The sequence below is a fragment of the Triturus cristatus genome, chromosome 9 (genome assembly GCF_964204655.1).
Source record: "Triturus cristatus chromosome 9, aTriCri1.1, whole genome shotgun sequence".
NCBI classification, from domain to species: Eukaryota; Metazoa; Chordata; class Amphibia; order Caudata; family Salamandridae; genus Triturus; species Triturus cristatus.
In genome coordinates this window covers 582,080,432-582,105,007 of record NC_140592.1, presented here as the reverse complement: position 1 = coordinate 582,105,007, position 24,576 = coordinate 582,080,432, and the positions used below count along the sequence as shown (strand labels likewise).

General features: G+C 43.8%; 1 protein-coding gene across 7 annotated transcripts in view; it reads right to left on the bottom strand.

Annotated features, from left to right (window-relative positions):
• DMPK (DM1 protein kinase) overlaps window positions 1-24,576 on the bottom strand; it is an 817,401-nt gene that overhangs the window by 221,270 nt on the left and 571,555 nt on the right. For 4 of the 7 annotated variants that reach the window (XR_014968671.1, XM_085625612.1, XM_085625616.1 and 1 more), the window contains exons 7-8: window positions 13,926-14,126; window positions 13,134-13,397 (exon numbers count right to left, since the gene is read on the bottom strand). Coding sequence is in view for 6 of the 7 variants with exons in the window: in XM_085625612.1 (XP_085481738.1) it covers window positions 13,134-13,397; window positions 13,926-14,126 (465 nt within the window). In the remaining variant the exon portion in view is untranslated. The remainder of the gene's footprint in view (window positions 1-13,133; window positions 13,398-13,925; window positions 14,127-24,576) is intronic. The other 3 variants (XM_085625617.1, XM_085625615.1, XM_085625613.1) reach the window with 1 other exon arrangement.

Below are 24,576 nucleotides of genomic sequence, written 5' to 3'. Positions count from 1 at the left end.
TCCAGTTTTGATTTGGATTTTTGGTGCATTGCATGATTGGAATGAGTGGGTTAGAGGGATGGAGGCTAAGGATTTTCAGTCCCTTAACCAGTTGATGGCGACAAGCGGCTCAAGGAGTGCTCTACCCCACTTAGGTAATAAGGTATACATTTATTTGCATAGTTAATTAAAACCGTTGCAAAGAGCCAACATATTCATAAAGCAGAATAAATACATATACTGCACAATCCTTCATGGATGCTATGTTAAAAATAAAATCATAAAAAATATTTTCCTGATTAAACAGCTTTACAGTTAAAATGTCTGTTTTCCGTCTGCGTACTGCAGGCAGCATTCCAGGCCGTCAGCAAATTTCCCACCCCCTGTTTGAGGACCTTCTGACCTTGGCAGTTAACCCCCGTACCATCGGCTCCATGTGGCGTGTTCTCAGCTGCTGTGGAGTCTGACTACCTAGTGTGTCCAAAATGAGGTTCTTTTGAGCTGGGAGAATTTCTTCGCTGCGCCTTGGGAAATCGCTCATATATTTGCCGCCTGGTTCCCTTAGATCAGTGTTTCTGGCATTTTACTTTCACACAGCCTCAGGTACTTCACAAAGCGGCAGTTAAGTTGTGGATCATCGGGTGCGAAGCATGCCAGCAGGGCTTGCCTCCTGGTATGGATCCCCCGCTGGTTAAAATGTTGCTTCAACAGTTGTTTCCGTTCCTTGAGGAGTTCTTTACAGGAACACAGCAGATGCAGCAAGTCTTCAGGAGCTGATCCGCATAACCGGCACAAGGGACCCGCTTTTTCTCTTAGCCAGGGTGGAAGGTGTTGTGTACAGGGTAGCAGCCCCTGTCTATACTTCATAAAAGCATTTTTTATTTTTTTGCCATAGTCCAGATTGAAGTAGGCATGACTGGCCAGCTTTGTGTATGATTTCAGAGCCATTCAGCCGTGGGCCCTATTTGCCAGTGCAGCTTTGTCCTCCAGCAAGGAAAGATGTTTCACTGTCTTCCTTTTTTTTTTTTTTTTTTTTTTGGGTCTCTGATACAATCTATAACTTTATTTGCAGTCTTCACATCGCTATGTTAAAATATATTCTTAGGAAACGGTAGTCGTGCCATACGTAACAAAAGACAAACAAATAGAACGATTCAACCAGTATGACAAAGCTGACAAACATAATCAGAAGGTGATTTTCTTTCCCTTGTACCTAAAATAGTAAATTCCCAGTTCTTAACAACAGAATGAAATGACATAGAAAATGATTTTGTAGGGCAGTTAGATTTCACTGTTTTCTATTAAAACAAGCTGTTTCATCTATTTGTGTGTAACAGTTAAAGTTTATGAAGTGTAACATTTAATAAAAAATGTTTTGACAATGCACTCGTATTCCCACAACTTCATCTTTGGCACTGTTTTCCAGCTCAGCATATTCATATGAGTAAGGTTTAATCCTTCTTTTTTTTAATTTTTAATTTTTTTATTTTATTAAGCAACTTCAATACGTACAAAAATATGGAGGACAATTAAAAGACTATTTCAGTAGTATAGCTACATTCCAAAATCCATTGAGAGATAAATAATGGAACTAAAAAATACTGAGACATGTAGAAGCTATACATTTTGCAGCAAGAATATTTCACACATACATATTTAATTACATTAAGTTACATTGATTCACAGGAGTACGACCTATTAGAGATACTGTATAGAAACAAAAAACTAAAACCTATCTTTCCAGGAGGTAATAGGCAACCAAATTTGAATACTACGCTGTCTAGCCTTTTTACCCTTGGCTGAATAGATTGCCGTTTCTTGATTAAATATCCCCAAGAACCGGGTAATCCAAACTTGAAAGTTAGGAGAATCAATATCTTTCCATCGTGTAGCCAATTTTAATCTATATACAGCCATACCCAAAAACAGGCATATTTCTTCTTCTTTACTGTGCCCTAGGGTATTATCGTACCCTAACAAGAAAAGGGTCGGGACATATGAACTTTATGCCCGAATACCTCTTCCCAGAAATCTGATACTTTTAATTTTAGAATAGTTAATTTCAGCGAGCATATGTATTAAATGGGCCGGGCCTAAACCACACCTGGGACATTTATCGTCTATTCTTTTCCCCCATGTATACAATTTTGCCGGTGTAAAATATAAATTGTATATAGTCTTATAAAGTTGGGCCTTGAGGGTTGATGTTAGAAAAACCTTATCAGAGAGGGAGAGGACCTTATCAATATCAACATTTGGATTGTTCAACTTAGATGCCCAGAGTGATTCTCTTCTCTCCAAATCGTCATGTTGTTGTTCCAGCAACAGCTCGTAGAGTATGCTTATACTAGAAATTTTCTTCCCCCGAATATGATCAAGAATAGAAATATTCAACATTGAAATTTTTGAGAGTTTTGAGGAAAGAATAGTTTTTATTTGAATATACTTAAAGAGGTCAGAGGTCGGAATGTTGAATTTTATTTGGAGATTGGAGAACCTCACACAGGGCTCAGAATCTAAAAATTCCCCCACTGATACAAGTCCGAGGCTCTCCCACCTCTTAGCGATATCATCATTGATTTGCCTAGAGAACAGAAAGGAGCGCCATAATGGTGTGTATTTATTAATTGTTGAGATATCCAAGTGTTTGGAGACTTTCTTCCATACCTTCCAAGCGCAGTTAATAATTTTGAACTTAACCTTCTTATAGTACGATGGTTCTATCTGTCTCAACAGAAGGCCTTTTGCTTTCTCCCCTAAAGCTAGCTCATATATTGAGGGGATCCCAGTACCGGCTATGTTATTACTTATTGGGTTTGTGTTAAATAGTGGAGACATCCCTTGGAGGAGACTAGCCCAAAAATATAAAATTAAATTTGGAAGCCCCAAGCCCCCTCTCTCCTGCGGTAGGGAGAGGAATTTTGAGGATCTCCTAATTTTACCGTAGCCCCAGATAAATTTAGTGATTTGTGATTCTAGGGCTATAATCACCTTGTCATCAACAATTATAGGGATTGCGCGAAAAAAGTACAATATCCTGGGGAAAATATTCATTTTAACAAAGTTGACCCTACCAATGATTGAAAGATATAAACTATTGACCCTCAAAAGGTCCTTTTTTATATTTTCAAGCAGGCGGTCGTGATTACGTTTTTTAATATTTTCGATCAGCGGGGATATAGAGACGCCTAATACACAGTGTTATTTGCCTTTCTGGGATCATTAAATAAAATATTATTTGTACAGATAATGACAGTTTTTTCGCGGTTCAAAGAATATCCGGACATGACCCCGAAGGACTGGGTTATATTCTCAATTTCTCGAATTGCCTCGGTGGGGTTTGGTGTTACGACCGCCACGTCATCGGTATAAGCAAGTATCTTAGTTTCATGCGTGCCTGTCTTAATCGGTATTATCGCAGTACTTGCCAATAATTTCATAATCAACAGATTAATATAGAGGGCAAATAATATCGGGGAGCAGGGACACCCCTGCCTTGTGCCCCTTAGGATGTTAAATGATCTAGATTCTCAGCCCATCGTCTGAACTTTAGCGATTGGATCTTGATACATTGCTTGTATAGATCTAATAAAGCAGGCCCCAAAGTTGTTAAGATCCATTATCGCCCACATGTATTTCCATGAAACTCGGTCAAAGGCCTTCTCGGCGTCAAGGAGAATCATAGACATCCGTCCCCCGTCGCAGCCATGATATCAAATAGTGATATGACCCTGCGAGTATGATCCGTAGTTCCTTTATGAGGAATTAAACCATGCTGCCATGGGGAGACCAGACGTTCTACCACCCTCCTGAACCGATTGCCTAAGACCTTTGCGTATATTTTTGAGTCTGAATTTATTAAGGAAATAGGGCGATACGAAGTGGGAAGATCAGGGGGCTTGCCCTTCTTGGGAAATATCACTATGTTGGTCTCCTTCCAAGATAGAGGCGTATTGCCATTCCCCTGTATACCAATACAGAGATCTAATATATATGGTATAATGACCTCTCCCAGAATTTTATAGAGGTCCAGGGGGATCTTATCCGGGCCAGCTGCCTTGCCAGAAGCGAGATCCGTTAAGGCCGCTTGTACCTCGACTAACGTAACGTCTTTATCTAAGTCGTCTCTAGAGACTACGTCAAGAATATTATTAAATCCACATTCCTTAAGCCAAAGCAGTAATGATTCTTTAATTTCGTCTATCTCAAGAGTCTCTTCGTTACTATAAAGAGTTTCATAATATCCTTTAAATACCTCTAGTATCTTATCTGGTTCTGTATAAATCATACCGTTTGCTTGGATATTACTAATTTTATTGAGTGATTGTTTCTGTCGGGTACGTAGGGCTAGTTGCTTTCCAACCCTTTCCCCGTCTTCATACAATTTGTTACGGCTAGTTTGAAAGGTTTCAGCTGCTTTTTGATTGATCCTGCTATTAATCATAGTTTTAAGAATTAGCATTTTACATAGTGTAATTTTGCCGTCCCCACCTTCCATTATAGCGGTTGTGTGTTCCTGTTCAGCTTTGGCTAGGTCTTGCATCTGCTGATGGTTAGCCAGGTTTGCCTCTCTTTTGTTTGGCTACAAAACTCATAGTCTCTCCCCTAAGAGCAGCCTTGAAGCAGTCCCACACTATAGCCCTCGACGTACTATATCGATTACAATCGAAGTACCCCTGTGCCCAAATCTTTATGTGGTCAATATACTCTCTATTTAAGAGGAGTTTCCTGTCGAATGTCCAGTTGAAACGGGGCCTACAAAGATGAGACAAATTGATAGTAAGCGTGAGCATATTATGGTCAGAGAGTGTTTTTGGGCTTCTTTCAATTTCAGCAACCGAAACCTGATCGCTAACCACCCACACATAGTCAATTCGCGCATATTTATTATGTGGAAATGACAAATAAGTATAACCAGGATCAGATTGTTGTTTAAAAGCCCAGATGTCTATTAAGTCCAGGCTTTCTCTGAGTTGAGAGATCGCTCTGTAAACTTTGAGTTTTCTTCCTGTATAGGTGGACAAATACTGGTTATAAGGCATTCCTACATGATTAAGAGAAATATTCAAGTCGCCACACAATATCAATACCTTAGGCCAAGAAGCAAGCTCAAGCTCTAAATCTTCAAATATGTGTGGATCGTCATGATTGGGAGCATAGACTGAGCAAATTGTAATTCCAGGTTCTAACTCAATGATGACCCATCTACGAGAGTTGTCTGCGAGCTTACGTTTAGCTTGCCCCAAAAAACCTCTGGCGAAAATAGCTACACCACAAGTTTTTGAAGTCTGTGATGTGGTTGCTAACAAGTTATACGCAGGTATTCGTAGTAAGTCCCTATCTTCCCATGCAATGTGGGTTTCTTGAAAACAAAGAATGTCGTAAGGCCCTTGTGTGATTAATTCATAAATACTAGCTCTCTTTGCTCTATCATTAAGACCAGCAACATACCAGGAGCATATTTTCAGCTTCCCCATGGCGTCGTCCAGTTGATTTCCAAAATTGTCTCTTTATAATTATGAAAAAAAATAATTCTCTTTATTTCTTTAGGATTCAATATACGTGAGAAGTTACTACCCCCTCCCGCCCTTCCCCCCACACCCTCAGTGAGGCTATCAGACTCCAAAAGAGTCTGTTTGATGAGTGTGCGTATCAAGGACTGGTTCTGGGGCCTTATGCTTATAACATCATAATAGCCTTTACCCAAAATCGGTAGCTCACTTCATTTCTTTCTTGAGCAAAAAAAGGCGAAAGGCTCGAACATTATAAAGTGGAAAGGGAAAAAGAAAAAAGAAACTACAAAAGAAGACCAGGAAATACTGCAAAAAACATTGCGTCGAAGTTACCACCAGTGCCCTTATACCTTAGTTTAAATTTCGTTTCTATGATAAGTGCATCCTATTGTATCAAAGACTTACGCAGCGCTTAAATTGAAAGCTAACTCATAAACCGTCTAAATACTCTTTGGCCTTGATTTCAGATGTGAAAAATGTTGCAACCCCCCCATTCATTATTTTAAGGCGGCCTGGGTTATTCAGGTAAGCCGCCACTTTCTTCTCCTGGAAAGGTTTAATCAGCTGGCGAAGACGCCACCTCCTTTCCACTGTAGCGTGGCAAAAATCAGGACGGACAAAATAGGAGATAGTGCCGCTCACGCGCTTCGCCTCTGGCCTAGCTTTCTCAGATACTGCCTGCCTGAGGAGGAAGTTACCGAAGTAAACTAGAATTGCTCGTGGATACCCCCCCGGACGCACAGGCTGTTTTAGATACATAGGCACACGATGAGCACGTTGTATTTCTAAGTCCCAGTTCCAATTGGACAATTCTGGTAGAGAGTCACGAAATATTCTAATAATAAAAGACCGAGCGTCCTCCCCTTCTAATGTTTCTGGGACACCCAGAACGCGGAGGTTATTTCTTCGGAGACGGTTCTCGAAGTCCTCTAGCTTCCATCTTACATCAGAGAGCTCTGCTTCATGTGACTCTACTAACTCATGATTAACAGCAATCTCAGTTTCGTTGGATACTATCCGAGATTCGAGGTCAGTCATTCTGTCTCCAAATGAACTAACAGTTTTGTTTAATCTCCGTACCACCCCTTTAACTTTCCGTAGAGTAGCTTGGGCCTTACGCCCGTCGTGTGCAATCTCTTCCCTATGTGCTGCGATTGCTTGGAGAACCGTTACCATTACTGTATCCAAAGTACCAGGTGAGCCAGAAGGCAGATCTGTGGAGCCAAGAGCAGCAAATTGGTGGGGCAAATGTAAGGCGTTAGTCGGCATATATTCTGATGATTGTTGCGGAATAGATTGCATTGTAGGGGTATAATCCCATACCAATACAGTCGCGCCTTCATGGCCCTTTCTTTTTCTGACTACTGTTTTTTGAGCTCCGTGGCTGGACTCATTATCATTATTGCTCCCTGTTGATATAGAGCATGTCTCGTCCGACCATTCAAGTTCGTCAGAGAAGGAGTAAAAATCACTTGGGTCCTTATCTGCGTCTGTGTCTACAGTTTTCCTGTTGTTTGCATCAGAACTGCAGACCGCTTTCTCAGTGTTTTTATCGTGGGAGCCAATAGAGTGACTCAGTCCCGCCAGACTAGGCATAGTAGCCACCTGATTTTGTGAAATTGCGTCTCTGCCAGAAATGCCAGCCGTGGTCTCCTTGAGACATGCCTCGGGAAATACTACAGGAGTAGCCATGACGTCAGAGTCCTTGTCGTTGTTTATAACTGTAATTATAGCTGTACTCGGCTGCTGCAGGATAGATATAGGGGGAGAACTTTGAAGCATTTCATTTTGATTTAGATTTGTAACTGTAGCTGATTTTGACTGAAGTGGGATAGATATGGTGGGGGCATTTTGAGGCATTTCATTATCATTAACAGTGTCTACCAAGTTCTTTCCCACCACTTCCCCCACAGGTAAATTAGACCTTACTTCACTAGCTGGAACTCCAGGGACTCCAAAGATTTTGGAGCTCCCCAAGCAATTCTGCAGCGCTTCCTCTGCACTCACTGGCTTACTCTGCTTTTTTTGACCTGGAAGTGCTCCACCCGGTGATCGGCGGAGGAGGTCCGCAACTAAGGGACCAGTCGCGCTCGCTTTCCTTGACACCGCAGCTCCACGCCTCGGAGTCCTCGGAGTCCTGACGCCGGAGCCCACGTCAATTTCCTTGGCGGCCCGCTTTTCGTTTACAGCGTCCTCTCGTTGTGCCTGCCTTGCCACCGCTGCTGCCGCAGCCCTTGCCTTTGCCGCGGCGGTGGATCCAGCATTTTTAGGAGCCATCACTGCTCCTTCCTAGACAACGTCGTAAGGAGGTTGCTGGTCAGAGTCTCCGACAATTATGTCTGCCCAGACACTGCGTAGTTGCACCCTCGGCTCCCTCGGCTCCCGTGGTGCTAACAGCTGTTCGCGGCACAGAAAGCGGATAACAGAAAGACCAATGAGCGAGCTGAGGGTCTTCAGGTAGGCTCCTGCATTCACATTAGACCCGGCATTACACACGGCATTTCGCGTCTCTCCGACTTCCAGCACCATCAGGGAACTTGACAAATATAATCCTTTAAACTATTTACTTAATCGGCATAATCTTCTTTTCTTCTCCCCTTCAGAAAAATGCTCCATATGTTTTCATTACTTATTATGAAAAGCTCAGAGCTGCCGGTAGCCTCCCCAGCATCGGTCCATCCGCAGCACGGTCTCACTCGACATCCATCTTGCCTCGAATTCCCAACTTTGTTTCACTGTCTTCCACACTAGTTTCTTATAGGTAATACTTGTCTGAGCTGACAGAGGAATCTAACAAAGCTTGCAGTATTAGCTGATAGATGGTTGCGAACAGGGTTCACAAAGGGGTGGGACAGCATGGTTCTAAGCCAATGAGGAAAAATAACTCTCCACAGACTGATTCGAAACCGGAGGGTAAGAGCCAGGGAAATTCTCAGGGGACTTGAGGAGGGCCCAGGAAACATAGGAATGGTAATGGTGTTTCTGGGAAGTAGCACCATGAGAAGGGAAGGCAAGGAAACCCTTCGAGGTCCAAGGTGATGACTTGCTTTAAGTGTCATGCTGTGGGACATTACAAGAGAGACTGTCAAGAGAAGGAACTTGTCCCAACAACACTCGTGATGGCAAGCATGTTAGACATGGGTGAAGGTTTTGGACATGGACAGGATAGGGATGGGGTGCACTCAACGTAGTGGCTATGGACATTTGGGAGAGGAACCCAGATGCTCTGAAGCACATCCATCGTAATACAATGGGATTTGTTGCAGGAAGTTAGTATCAAAGGTAGGAAACTGTCTGCCCTGAGGGATACTGGAGCTTTCTGCACTATGGTTGAGAGGAAGTACTTAAAGCCAGAGGAGATACTCCATTGAACCAAGGCTATAGGTTTGGTAGGGAGTGGAGAGGACATGGAGTATCCGCTTGCCATTGAGCTCAATGGCAAGGCAGCCATGATTGATGTCGGGGAAAGGGAAGAGCAAGGAGCTGGATGTCTCTGGTGCAGTGATTTGATTGCCTTTTGCTTGTTGCCAGGACCAGAAGCCTTTATGGTTTGAGCAACATCAACTGCATTGACCAGAGCACAGGCTGCATGTCAGTCTCAGAGGGAGGCTGGACTCATCTCTGATTTATAGAAGTCAGGACACGGTATTTAGCAGGAAAGGGCAGACTCTAGGAAGGCAGTGGCCGTGGAGGTTATCACTTCTGCTTCAGAGGGAGAAGGGGAGGAGGAGAAGGCTGCCGAAGCAGAAAAGGTGGCTTCCATAGCTGCAGGGTTTGTTCCCTGCTGGAGGGCCTACTCTGGAAGATTTCTGAAAGGCACAGGAGGAATGCCCTGTGCTTTTGGGACTTTGGACCAAAACCCAGGATAATGTTAGCAAAGGAGTAATCAGAAAACACTATGTTGGCTGGGAGAATGGTCTTCTCTATAGTGAACCGGTAAATCTTAAGCCAGGAACTAGCAAAAGGATAGTGGTTCCATCACTGCAAAGGAACTCCCGGTTGTCACTCGCCTATGAACTGCCCTTAGCAGGACACTTAGGTATTAAAAAAACAGGATAGGTTGAACCTCTGTTCTAATGGCCAGGGATGTGCAGAGACACACAGAGGTTCTGTAGAGTCTGTCCAGATGGCCAGATGAGAGTTAAGACATGAGGGAAGACAAAGACAACGTTAATGCCTCTACCAGTTTAAGAGTTCTGTTTGAGTGGGTGAGAATAGACATTGTTGGTCTATTTGACCCCTCCACCACAGTCAGGCAATAGTTACATCTTGGTTGAGGTAGATCCTGCCACCATGTACCCTGAAGCTATACCTCTGAGGAGAATGACTGCAAAGGTGGTAGCAAGAGTTCTCCTGGGGATTTTTTTCTAGGGTTGGATTTCCAAGGATGGTAATTTCAGACTGTAGAACCAACTTTACCTCTTCTTACATGAGAGAGATATAGGAGCAAGCTGGTGTGACATACCACTTCTCTACGGTATACCACCCTCAAACTAATGGTTTGGTGTAGAGTTTGATAAAATACTGAAGACCAAGAGGGGAACTCACCACAAAACCTCAGGATGAAGTGGGATCTTCTCCTGCCATGTGTTCTGTTTGCCTACCGAGGATTCCACAGAAGGGAGAAGGGTTCAGTCCCTTTGAACTTCCGTATGGACACCCTGTGCATGGGCCCACTTGCCTTAGTAAGAGATCATTGGTAAGGAACCTCAGAGTCTCCACAGAAGGATTTGATTGACTATGTGACTGGCCTTAGGACATTGACGCCCTTTGGGTTAAAGAATGCTCCTGCCACTTTTCAACACCTAATGAACCAAGTTATCATAGGGTTGAAGGTGTCTGTGTGGCCTACTTGGATGATTTTGCAGTGTTCAGCAATTTATGTAAGGACCACCTGAGGCATCTTGGACAGGTGTTGGAAAGGATGTAGGAGGCAAAACTGACCGTCAAGGCAACTGTCAGGCGGGGCAGTCCTCTGTAGTCTACTTTGGGCATGAGGTCGGGAACTGGAGGATTTGCCCACTGGATACAAAGATTCAGTCTGTGATGGAGTGAAAAGTACCTACTGCCTAGACTGAAGAGAGGGCCTTTTTAGGACTCACTGGATATTACAGAAAATCCTGGGCCACATTGACTGCTTTGACCTCTAATAAGCAGCCAAGGAAGTTAATATGGATTCCAGAGTGTCAAAATGCATTTGAAGAACTGAAGAAGGCACTATGCACTGCATACTTACTACAATCAGCCTTTCATTGTATGGTCGGATGCCTCTGACAAAGGGGTTAGAGTGTAGTGGCTAGGGATAACGTTGAAGTTATGATGCATTTATGTCAGTGAGTTGTAAGATCCTTGGGCCACACCTTCCCTTAAACAAACTAATGTGAGTATTAAGCAATTGCCTCACTGGGTGTTAAGCGTGTTTTGTGATGTTAAGTACTCTGTGCTGAAATTTGGCCTGTTATATCATCATGGTTCATGTACTACATTGTGCTTGTGTTCTATTGTTTTCGGTTAGGTATGAAAACAACATCTTTCTTTGTTTATTGAACATGAATTGGCCCATTATGGTGCAGAAGTGGCTGGAACATATCTTCCGAAATAGCACTGGCAGGACGAGGGCTGAAATTCTAACAAAACATTTTTTGCAATAGTGTGGGTCTTACAAAGCAAGATGTAGTGAATCGTATCTTGCATGGATAAAAAAACGTGTTGTTAGGATTTTATACTGCAGTTTTCGATGCACCTTGAAGCCCATTCTCACCTTCAATTCACCTAATATATTAATTGTTTCCTTCTGCAGCATTACCTGACCACCACCCCTATATTGGCACACATTCGATTCCCACTATAATGATTTCCACGTTGCTCTAGGGTACAGTCAGATCATTTAACATGGCTGCCTGTATCTAGTGCATGACTGGAGTTCTCCTGTTGCTTTTTGGAGAACTCTTCATATCATTTACCATGACTGCCTGTATCAAATGTATATCTGAGGTTTGTTTCCCAGCTTAACTACTGGGGTAATGCTTCAGATCACTTGCTATGGCCAGCCGTAGGCTGTGCCTCTGGATCCTGGGTGGACTCTATAGATCTTTTACTAAATATACGCCTGTATCCAGTGTTTGATTACAGGTTGTGCCTGTTGCTTCTATGTGGACTATAAAGAGCACCCAGAGCTAGGTTTCTCATGTGTGAGCCTGTGGGTTACTCTTCTGGCAATATGGGATGGACCTGATACAGCACTTTAACATGGCTAAATGTAAGTAGTTCATTCCTCTATCATGACTCTCTTTTGACCCTGGTTAGACTATAAAGAGCACTTTCCCTGGCAAGTAAATACTTAAATCTTTCTGAAATCTACCTAGCACTCATCCTACATTTGTAGGAGCTAAAAATTAGGCCACCGCTTCATTTATTTGACATTAGTCTCCATCATTCACACATTTTCTACTTTCATTTGTTCATGGATCTTCATGCCTGATTGTGAACTTTAAGCACAGACTTCCTTAAAGTTTAGTATGTACAGGTTAAGTATAGTATGGACAGGTTCCTCAGACAGCATCCCACCAGTTTAAACTGCAGAAGGGCTTCTTACAACTCCTTTTGAGGTTCACATCAAAATGTCCAGTTTGTACTGGTGTTAGTAATTTATCTGTAACAGAACCAGGTTCCTTTGTCCACAGGACCTTTTTTGATTTATTTCCAATTTGTGCATACTCCTTTGGAGTAACAACAATCCACAGATTTGTTGGTTGGAAGAACAGTGCCAACTATGTCTGGACAGAAAAGGGCCAACAACTATTATAGAATGAGGCAGTGCAACCAAGCTAAATCAGATTAAATCTTCTGTAGTGTCAACATTACAAATCAAAACGTTTCTTCAACTATAAAGGATGTGTTAATTAATCATGCAATACGATTGACGAGTGGCTGATGGTTAGTATATGATGCCTAAATGTGCTATTTATAACTTGATTCTCTACTATCATTTGTTTTCTGTATTAGCATGGAGTAGTGGCTTTTGGAGAGCCATACATGCCTGGTAAATACTCAAACAATAAATATCTAAACAATGACTGCAGAAAAAGTGCTCCGTTTTATTAATTTCATCATATCATTAACTGTTTTAGGAGACTCTACATGGTCTTCAGCTTTATCATAGCTATCCACACAGCTCTCGTCTTTTTAAAGTCAAATGAGTCAAGCTCCAGTTAGGATTCCAATCAATAATACCGTCACAAATGTTCCCAAATAAGATCCCCCTACTTTTTCTCATCGGTTTTCTGCCCTTCAGATCTGCTGAAGTCCTGCCATGCAAGAGTTGGAAAGATTTCAGAGATCAGAAGCTGGCACAGTGCCTGGAAACACACGGTAACTCTGATATCTCCATAGGCCAGCCAATAAGTCCAAAATCTTCGTACACACAGAAATCATGAGTAGTGTCTCACAGATATATGGTGGAGGCATTGGCAGCCAGCTTCGTCCTGTCCACTTAGTTTCACACCTGGGTGAATTATATTTCAGGAAGAATGTGGACTGGGTAGCTGAGGACAATTATGTGTTAAAACTTATTATGATTTAGAACATGCAACAACTAAATTATTCTCATCTTAGGAAAAATAGGAAAAGATCTTCACCTACCCCTCCCCCGCTCACCATATCAGTGAGACAATCTTCCACCACATCGAAGTTGGTTGTGTCAGTTGCGTTCACAACATCTGGGATGAAAGGCGGCCCACAAGTCCTCAGCCCCTGCCAGTCAATGCCTGCAAAGAATGGGTGCTCCTTAAAGTCCTGTGCACCGTTGCGCCCAAGGCGGGTTTCCCTGTTGCAGATTAAGCCACAGATGAGGTCTTGGACTTCCTCTGGAACTTCAGCCACAGACAGTGGGAAGTGGAAATGTTCCTGAAAACAAAGTTAGATAGCAGGACATCATTATCAGATGGGTGGAGAGGGCTATATACATAGTTGGGGAGGACGGCATTAAACTGTGGGCACTGGAGTAGTTGAATTCCATCATCCACCATGCAGCTGGTATTGCAGGGTGGCCCCACCCCAAACAAGGGGCTGATACAAGGCTACCAACATAGATAGGGACAGCAAATAATAGGTGCATGTACATTAAACAACACATGTAGGAACATCAATAAATAGATGCAGTAATCTCAATGGATATGAACACCAGGGGAACAAAAGCAAAGCAACACCAATGGATGTGCGCAAAGAACCTTCATGCACATGTAGAAGTTCACATGTTCAGAAATGAAGGACCACCGATGGACAGTTGCAGGAACGATGTGGATCAGGACAGACACAAGGACTGATAGACCAGCACAGAAGGCCAATAGACACCAAAAGAGGACAGCAGATATTTAAGTGGACATGCAGAGAGGCAGGATTGAACGGTCTCCGGTTTTCATAGTATTTACTTACTTTAAAATGGATGATTTTTCCATACGTTTCAACTACAGTATCAGCAAAGAAAGGTGTGTGTCCAAAAAACATCTCATAGGTACAGACCCCAAGAGACCACCAGTCACACTCTGGCCCATAGGAGCGAGAACCATCTTCTACTGCCTGCAGGATCTCTGGAGACAGGTAATCAGGTGTTCCAACTGCCACTGGAGAGTACACCTGTACAAAAAAGAAGGCCAGAAGGAGTGAATAGGCAAGAAGATAGAAATAAGGGGAAACAATGATAGACAGATACACTGAAAGAGTGACTGACAGAAAGAATGAGCCAAATACAGTGAGAGATAAAGAGAGGCACAATAAAGATATTACAAGGAGGAGAGGTTAGCGAGAGACAAAGCTGAGTGAGTGAAGGAGAATAAGAAAAACAGAAGCATGAGAGACAGAAGCAGTGAGAAAGCAAGAGAGAGACAAGAAAGAAATAGATAACGTGAGAAAGAGATCACAAACCACAGAGGTAGAATGAGGGAGAGAAATTGAGCGAAGCAAGGGAAAAATGGCGTGTTAGATGAATATATATATATATATATATATATATATATATATATATATATGTGTGTGTGTATATACATGTGTGTGTGTGTGTATATGTATATATATATGACCATGTCATGAGTGATGTTATATGTGAGGTCATAAGCAGTGCATTGTAGGGGCATATGTTATAGTTAGATCAGGTAACTATGACTGCTGAATTTCTCTGGTTTTGTACAAGTGAAATGTGAGCCTACTATAACGTCCAAGTAACTTTTGTTTTTTTTAGTAAATTTCTAAGGATTTTTAAATTCTATTTCCTGACAATAACGTCCCTGTAACCTTTGGTTTTTAAATGAATTTCTAAGGTTTTTCAAATTCGAAATCCTAACTATAACATCTCTGTAAGCTTTGGTTTTTAAAGTGAATTTAAAATGTTTTTTAATTTTATTTCTAAAATATAAACTTTTAGAGTGAGTGTGTTTTACTGAGTGCATGAGTGTCTCAGTGAGTGTGTGAGTGAGTGCATGAGTGTCTCAGTGGGTCTGTGAGTGGTGCATGAGTGTTTGAGTTGGTCTTTGAGTAGGTGTTAGAGTGTCTGAGTGGGTTTGACAGTGCCTCCATGTGTGTGTAAGTCAGTCTGTGAGAGAGTGCATGAGTGTCTGAATGGGTCTGTGAGTGGGTGTGTGAGTGTCTCACTGGGTGTGTGAGTGTGTTTGTGAGTGTCTGAGTGGGTCTGTGTATGGGTGCGTGAGTCTCTGAGTGAGTCTGTGAATGTGTGTGTGAGTGTCTGAGTGGGTCTGTAAGTGGGTATGAAAGTGTCTGAGTTGGTTTGTGAGTGCCTTCATGAGTGTGTCAGTCAGTCTGTGACTGACTGTATGAGTGTCTGAGTGGGTGCATAAGTCTCTGGGTGGGTCTGTGAGTGGATTTGTGAGTCTTAGTGGTTCTGTGAGATGGGCATGAGTCTCTGAGTAGATCTGTAAGTGGCTGAAAGAGAGTATGAATGCTTCTGTAACTGGTGCATGGGTGTCTGACTGGGTCCGTGAGTGGCTGTGAGAGTGTCTGAGCGCCAGAAACGAGAAGAAAGAGGCATAATAAAGGTCAGCAACAAGCAGAAAGAGGCAAAATAAAGTTCAGAAACAAGCAGCAAGAGGCAGAATAAAGCTCAGCAGCGAGCAGAAAGAGGCAAAATAGAGACCATTACGAGCAGAAAGAGGCAAAATAAAGGTCAGAAACAAGCAGCAAGAGGAAGAATAAAGGTCAGCAGCAAGCAGAAAGAGGCAAGATAAAGGCCAGGTACAAGCAGAAAGAGGGTAAATAAAGGCTAGCAATGGCCAGAAAGAGGCAAAATAGAGGCCCATATTGAGCAGAAAGAGGCAAAATAGAGGCTAGCAACCAGCAGAAAGAAGCAAAATAGCAATCAGCAGCCAGCAGAAAGAGGCAAAATAAAGATCAGAAACGAGCAGCAAGAGGCAGAATAATCTTCATCAACGAGCAGAAAGAGGCAAGATAAAAGTCTGAAACGAGCAGAACAAGGTAAAAGAAAGGTCAGCAACTATCAGAAAGAGGCAACGTAGAGGCCAGCAAAGAGCAGAAGGAGGCAAAATAGAGGCCAGCAAAGAGCAGAAATAGGCTAAATAGAGATCAGCAACGAGAAGAAAGAGGCAAAATAAAGGTCAGAAATGAGCAGCCTGAAAAGTCAGCAACGAGCAGAAAGAGGCAAAATAAAGGTCAGCAACGAGCCGAAAGAGGCAAGATAAAGGTCAGCAATGAGCAGAAAGAGGCAAAATAGAGACCATCAACAAGCAGAAAGAGGCAAAACAAAAGGTCAGAAATAAGCAGAATAAAGGTCAGCAACAAGCAGAAAGAGCCAAGATAAAGGTCAGAAACAAGCAGAAAGAGGCAGAATAAAGGTCAGAAACTAGCAGAACGAGGAAAAAGAAAGGTCAGCAACAAGCATCAAGAGGCAAAATAGAAGCCAGCAATGCGTATAAAGAGGCAAAATTGAGGCCAGCAACAAAGCAGAAATAGGCTAAATAGAGATCAGCAATGAGAAGAAAGAGGCAAAATAAAGGTCTTCAAGACCCCACGGTCCAAGCCGGCTCCTGACTGCTGCGGGAGTTTGCCTTGCTTTCACTATCAGGAAGCTCCTAAAGATGCAGCCCCCTGTGTGTGAAAGCAATTTGTCTGTTTACCTGCTTGCTTGACAGCGGGCAGGGAAGCAGATGAAAGCTCCGCTTCCAGCAAGCGAGAGCATTTTCACAGCTCTCGCTTGCTGAAAATGGAGTGTTTGCTGTGACTTGGCGGGAGCTGTCAAAGGACTGACCAAGTCACGGGGGTGGGTACACCAGGACATAGCAGGAGCCGGGCATGGGGTTGGAGGTCCCAAGGGACATCAATGGCCCCATGGGGTGGCCTTTCTCCATTGCACAACTTAGCCCCAGGGAGGGAGTGGTCCCTGGGGCTGTGTAGGGGGCCCTTGGGCCCCACACATTAATTTGGTGCTTAGTCCAGAGGAGGTGGCGGTCCCCGGGAAGGCCTACTGGACCCACCCGCATACATATTTAACTGCCCCAGGGAGGTGGAGTTCCCCCGGGGCTGCAGGGGGATCCACATTACTTTATAAACATTTGCCTCTGTGAGGTTGTCGTTCTTGGGGCATGGGGGGTGCTGCGTGGGCACCCTCCCATACATAAAAAGCAATGCCCCAGGGAGGTGTTGGTCCTCGGTGCTTTCATAAGCCCGAGGAGGGAGGCCCCATGTGTCCACCTCCTATTTTTATGTTATGCCCCCGGGACCTGGCTCATGCGGGGATCATTTAAAAGCAAGCCCTGGAATCCACTCTTGTTTCCCCCCCCCCCCCGCAAATTCAATATTATTGCGATTTCGCCGCAATTATTTTTAGGGGCCTGGCGGAGTCTCACAGGTAACCCAAGGCTAAAGCTTGGGAGTCAGGGTATTTTTACCCTGTCCCCTTTTCTTTTTTTAAACATTTTTTGTGGGACTTGGCTGAAGCTGAGTCCCAAGAAGGCTACCATTACTTCCTTTTGTGTTGGCAGCCAATCAGAGTTCTGTATTTCCCTGCACAAGTTCATTATTTTTCGCAAAGTAAACACAGCCACAGATATCAGTAACTGTATTTTCTTAAATTACCCAACAACTACTGAACGGATTTACACCAAATAACAGAAAACACACTACTCTGTGTAACCAACTCTACCTTTCTGCCAAATTTGGTGTAATTCCATCTGGCAGTTTGGGCTGTACACGTGTTCAAAGGTCCTATGGATATTAACATGGGAAACACACTTTTTTTGACCCCCCCTTTTTCTCAGCCACCGATTGACAGATCACCCCAAAAATTTCCATGCACAAGAAAACTCACGGGCACACTTTTTTGGGAAAATTTCATAAAGATTTGTCAATCGATGCCAATGATATAGGCAAGTCAAAAAACGCTTTTCCTATGGAAACATGGCCCAAAGTATAACTAACTACTGTAATAAATACAATGAGAATACATGAGAGACAGGAGGAATGAGTGTCAGAAATAGGGAAAGAGAACGAGAAACAAACAAAAGAGTATATGTGAGATAGAAAACTAAAGAGAGGGCAAAAGTAACAAAAGATAGGAAGGTATTATGGTAACAGAGCTGTACATACAGCTAAATAATAGTTTGCCTTTGGAGGATTAAGATGGATGCTGCATGAATACATGGATAAGGTGTGGGTGACAGGGACTGATGTCTTCAATGAACTCCTGCCAGATAAATAGTTTCCGGTATAGTCTGAACAACACTTCAGATTCGGCAAAGGACGGCAATCCTTAAAACTCTGGTGCTGATTCTGTCCTTCAGGGAGATGGGTATGTGAAGGAGGGGGAGCAGGCCCGGACTGGGAACTTAAAACAGCCCTGGCAAAAAAGTATTAATTCAGCCCTCATATGCACCGAGTGAGTGACCCCTACACTTTGCTCAGTATGATTTTCCCTGGATAATTTTGGAAATATCAAACTGAAAGGTGCCTGCTGAAAGGTTTTAATTATATACACTAGTTTTGCTGGTTGTTCAGAAGGGGATTTAATTAAATATTCAAGTACATAAGAGTTTAGTACAGTAGCGCTATTTCTACATAGTTTCTAATCATGCATGCACCTGTGCAAGAATTCAGTGCCTGACGAGAAAAAGAACATGTTGGTAGCGTTATGAGACCAGGCGCTCCAGGAATTTTTATGTGGGTGGGCCAAGGGTCCATTCGGGTGGGCCACTGCTGGCCCGATTTATCGCTTATATATCTAGCCAGGCCTGCATCTGGGCCCTCCTTTATCTCTCCTTAGTCTTACAAGGCCCAGTAAAACGCACTCTTTTCCAAGTCTCTTTCTATATGTTACCACTCTCAAAAAGTGTTTTTTTCCATGTAATGTCCCTAGGATGGGAAGAGAAGGATTCTAAGGTGGGAGTATCAGGCAAGTGACACTACTCAGGCTCCCTCTGTGCGAGTCTTCAGGGAGAAACCCTCTTCATTACTATCTCCACCTGACCCGATTCTGCAGCGCGCGCCCTTACAGGCTTGATTATCCACTTTTCTACCACCCCTCTCCATTGCATCTTATCTCACAGCTGACCTTGGGCCCCAGCCCAATATCAGCCACCATTCAGTTCCACTTTCATTATTACAAGTAGAAAACAATAGTAAAATCACCTTCAAGCTTAAAACATTGAATATAGCAGTGAATGTAATTAGCACGCACTTTAAAGAATGCTCCACAGTTGTCCTAATCACCTGACTGTTAATTAAATACGAAAACAGAAAGGCCATGACAGGGCCGGCTTTAGTACTGGTGTGGAAGTCTTTTTTGGCGCCCCACCAATGACCTCTTTCTCTGTAGATAACTTAACTACCACCCTCCAACATTGCCCTTCATCTCTCTGTAGCCCCTCCCCCTCATGGCCTCCTCCTTAGACTCCCTAACTACCATCCTCCAGTAGTGCCCCTCATCTCTCCGTAGCTCCCCCCACCCCTTGACCACCTCCTTGGCTTCCCTCACTGCCACCCTCCACTAGTGCCCCTCATCTCTCTGTAGTTCCCCGACCCCGTGACCTCCTCCTCTGACTCCCTCTCTGCCACCCTCCACTAGTGCCCCTCATCTCTGCGTGGCTCCACCCCCACCCCGTGACCTCCTCCTCGGATTCCCTCACTGTCACCCTCCGTCAGCACCCCTCATCTCGCCGTAGCTCCACCCCCACCCCGTGACCTCCTCCTCGGATTCCCTCACTGTCACCCTCCGTCAGCACCCCTCATCTCGCCGTAGCTCCACCCCCACCCTGTGACCTCCTCCTCGGATTCCCTCACTGTCACTCTCCAACATCACCCCTCATCTCGCCGTAGCTCCCCCCCACCCCGTGACCTCCTCCTTGGATTCCCTCACTGCCACCCTCCACCTGCGCCCCTCATCTCTCCGTAGCTCCCCCCCTCCCCTTGACCTCCTCCATGGATTCCCTCACTGCCACCCTCCACCAGTGCCCCGCATCTCTCCGTTGCCCCTCTCTCATAGCTATTTCATTTGTTGTATTGCGCTACTCATATCAGTGTAGGGTATCACAGTACTTCACATAACAGCACACGTTATACAGAGACAATAACTCAGTCTACGGGGAATGACACATAAACCAATGAGGAGTACAAGGTGTAGAAATCACATGTCATACATACAAGTGGCCAATATATTTTACGAGGTTTTGGTCTGGAAAAGCACAAACTCAGGATTTAAAGAGTACTCCAGTGGTTGAGGGTTGGCTTTACTGATAAAAATGTATAACTGCCCAAACAAACTATTTTTAACAACTTTAGAATAATGAGAGACTGGCGAAGTTCTAACTATATCACAACACAAAAAAGTGAAGTTTGCATGCAGCTCTTTGATGACAGTTCATAGGTCACTGTCCTATGTTAGGATAGTAACTTCTGAACTGCAAGTAACACAAGGATATCTGTGACAAAGGCAGTAACCCACTGAGCTATTCCCAAAAAATTCAGTTTATCAGCACTTAAAAACTACCAACAGACAAACGGTTGCTCTGAAGCAGGATCATAAATCACCAGTTATATGATTTTTTTTTATTGTTGTTTTGCATTGGTGGCAGATTTACTGCGAGGGCCAAGGCTCATCTAGAACCGGGCCTGTATGAAACTCTTTCTCCTAATTCATCCATAAATTAGTCTTTGAAACGGGCCTGAGAATCTTATAGCGGCTGCCGGGATCGCGTAACGTGCATCACAACTTCTAGGTGCGCAACCGTCCTCCAGGTGTCAAAACCGGCCTTCAGGGGCTCCAGCATCCCGGGGGATTGCCCGGGATTGCCCGCTTGCCCGGCTGGCCAGTCCGGCCGTGAGGGGGAGTGTAGCTGCTGGGCAGATTTATACCTGAAAACCAAGTTCTTAACTTCTCTATTTTTTGTTCTCCTGACGAAGGTATATAGAAGCTGAGTGCAAGCCAAGGTCTCGAAAACTAGAAAATATGTGCTATTTGGTTAGAGAGAACATAACCAAAGGGTTGCTCCTAATAGAGCTGCTCATGCTAGTTCTGGAAAACCCTCTCATTGCTCATTACGCAACGTGCTTCTCCTTTTAATTCAATCTTCAATCAAGAAAGTATGGTGAGCAATTGTCCCATTAACTTGTTAATCTTTCCATTCTGTGGGTTTCTAGGTGTACTTTATTCGACTTTTGTTTGCGTGTAATTGAGGTAAATATTCGATTTCATGTTTTTATATGAGCCTGGGAGTGGATTTAATTTGTGGTTTGGCATAAAATATTGTCCAGACCCTATAGAACCTACCTATATAAGAAAAAAAAAAGCAGCTTATTCAGGAAACAAGAATGGTGTTTTCCTTGTTTCTCTTTTATACTTCTTTAGATTATTTGGAATTGGTTATCTTCATTTGATGGGATGCTGTAAACTTTATTTTATTTGAATTAATTTGCAATAATATACATACTAAGGCCACATTTTACAGTTTCATATGATGACTTGGGATGTATAGTTTTCTACGGCCATGTTTTCTCAGTTTTCACCATTTTGAAAGGTTGCAAAGCTTCTCTGTTTATCTGCGCCCTCATCTGCATAGTGTTCTCTCTGCACAGGGAGATCATTTGTACTCTAATGTTACCCAGCCAAGCAGGGATATTTATAAACATTTTTAGTAGTAAGTGTACTTTTTGCAGAGCTTTTCGGTGCCTAATTCTAAATTTACACATACTTTTTCCCTGCCAACTTACCTTTTTGTGGAGTTATTCATAACGGAATTGTGGAGAAAATCTGTGTATTCTGCGTGGTATGTACTTTACAGTACCCCTTTGATCCTCTTAAAATAAGATCTATTCAACATAAATCGTCTCAAGTCACAGTCTTCATAGACATTCGTGCAAGTTGCAATAACAAAAAATCTAAACTTCACACAGCCTCTGTTGTTAGAGTACTCCAGATGAAAAATGCTCCCCTATTGTCAAGTTTTCATTACCTTTCAGGGCCTGAATGGCTCACAGTATCACCCCTCTCCTTTCATGATGAGCAAATATTTAGATTCTTGAGTCTTTCCTCACTGCACTTAAAACGGAGCTGCTTTCTTTGCACATTCCTACACTGTCTTCCAGAAGTTATTTTATTCCAAAGATTTGACTGACAGAGTTGGACAAAGCACTCTAGAAGACAACACCAGGGGCCATATTACATATAGTGCTCGAGGTGGCGCAAAGGTGCGTGTGCCCGCTTTTCATGCCCCTGGGGCACTATAGTGTTACAGAACGGGCGGCAGACACTTGTGTGGCCCCTTCTGTAATACTGTAGCACCTCCTCCATCTTCCGATGGTGTGCCCTCATTTACATGGGTTTGTGGTCCAATGCAAATGAGAGAATTGCTTTGACTGTGCGGCCGTACCGTATTATGGACATAGGCACAAAGGGAAACTTGCCATCAGGAGGCGCACTGACAATACGCCTCTTTAAGTCAGCCAGAGAGGAGAAAGGGGTCCCTTGGACAAACCAAGACACCCCCATGCAGGCAGAAGCAGTACTTACTGCACCTGCTTGCTAGGGGATAGTGCTCCTCTCTTTAACCTCTTCTGTGCCCATGACGAGATAGTCTCGTCATGGAGCACGGTCGCGCTGTACCCATGACGAGACTATCTCGTCATGAAACCCGCCCACTAAGGAAACGCCCGGCACAGGAGGGGGAAAGGGCGTGGCACTGAAGGGGTTAAAGTGCCCTGTTTGCACTGTGAAACACAGAGAGGCTTATAAACAGCTGCTCAGTTTTTCACTAAATGTGTTGCCCCCAGGGTGGCTGCGGGTTCACAGCTGCTCTGAGGGAAGCACATTAAAGGGTGCTGCAGCACAAACAAGGACAATGCGCTCTATCTGTAATATAGTCCCAGTTCTGGACACAATCAACAACATATGGCCCACTGGGAACATGTTCGATGGTGACCAAATCTCTCTTTTTCAGTTGGTTGCACGTCCCTCTTTGCAGGTCACACACTTGTTATCTTGTTTAGCCAGCTTAAGGTCATTCTGTTTCATAGCTACAAAAAAGCCGATACTTTTTAGGGTCTCTTATGAGCTCATTTCACATCCTATAGTGCTCCTTTGGACTTCCAACATCTAGTAAGTGTCACTTAATTCTATCTACCTCGTTTAGGAAGTGCTTGCTCTGCCAAAAGCACCTAGTTAATATGCTACTGTTGACAGGAGCTCCTTTCTCCTTAGAAAGGGTCTTCTTCCATCAAAGATGAAATGATGAGACCCCGTAATTTCCCCATTATTCAGAAGAGTTCACATATAAGATGCATCATCCACTCAATGATTATTGAGGGCCTAGCAACAAGAGTGAACATGTCCGCAGGCCAAATTGTCAGCAACAAGAGATAGAATATATGAGCACGGGGATAAAGCTGAGAAGCTTCTGGCCTGGCTTAAGAGACGGGAAAGGGTGAATAGATGGGAACACACAATTACCATAGACTCTGGAGAGGTCTTGAGGGATCCGCAACAGATTGCGGATGAGGTCGCACAATATTACGCCACAATATGCAAAGAGATTACGACTCCCACAGTGGAAGGGTCTAGAGCTGTGTTGGCAGATTTCCCACTCCTGGTACTCTCCCCAGACGATGTATCAGACTTGGACAGAGATATCACGGTGGATGAAATATCTTCTGCTATCTGTGGTATTGAGTACGGGAAGTCGACGGGCCCAAACAGTCTTCCAATTGAATTGTACAAAGTAGTTGCATCCCAAGTGGTGCCAGATTTACTACAAATGTATTCAGAGAGTGTGGTGAGCGATGGCCTGCCACCAGATCAGTGGCTCGCCACAATAGTAGTCATACACAAACCCGGTAAACAGACAGACTATTGCTCCTAATACTGTCCTATTTCACTCCTAAATGCTGAAATAAAAATACTAGCTAAGATTCTCGCTACCAGACTCCTACAGCACATCTCTAACCTGATACACCCAGACCAATCGGGTTTCATGCCGGGAAGAAATACGGTGCTTGACCTGCACCTCCTTCATGGGGTACTAGGTAGGAAAGAGATGATCAGAGAGGAAGCAGCAGTAATATCCCTGGACGCACACATGGTGTTTGAAACAGTGGAGTGGCCATATTTATTCGCAGTGCTGGAGAATATGGGGTTTGGTCCCAAATATCAGGCATGGATCTGACTCTTCTATTCTGGACCCATGGCACAGGCGGTGGTAAACTGGTGAAACTCCGCCGCATTTATGGTGCGGAGAGGGACTCAACAGGGTTGCCCTTTATTGCTGCTCCTGTTTCCAATGGTCCTCGAGCCATTGGCGGTGTGGATCAGGGGAGACCACCTGATACGGGGTCTGCGTTGGACAGAGGGATGGTAAGATCGCATATCATTGTATGCTGATGATGTCCTTCTATATATCACTTCCCCACGTCACTCCATAACTAGAAACATGACGATTCTTACAAATTTAGATGCAACCGGGGTGTTTAATCAATTGATCCAAATCCACGATATATAAATTCAGCGGCCCAGCCCCAGCACTACCAGAAAACTGTGAGGCAACGGTGACAAGAGAGGGATTTTGATACCTCAGTATAT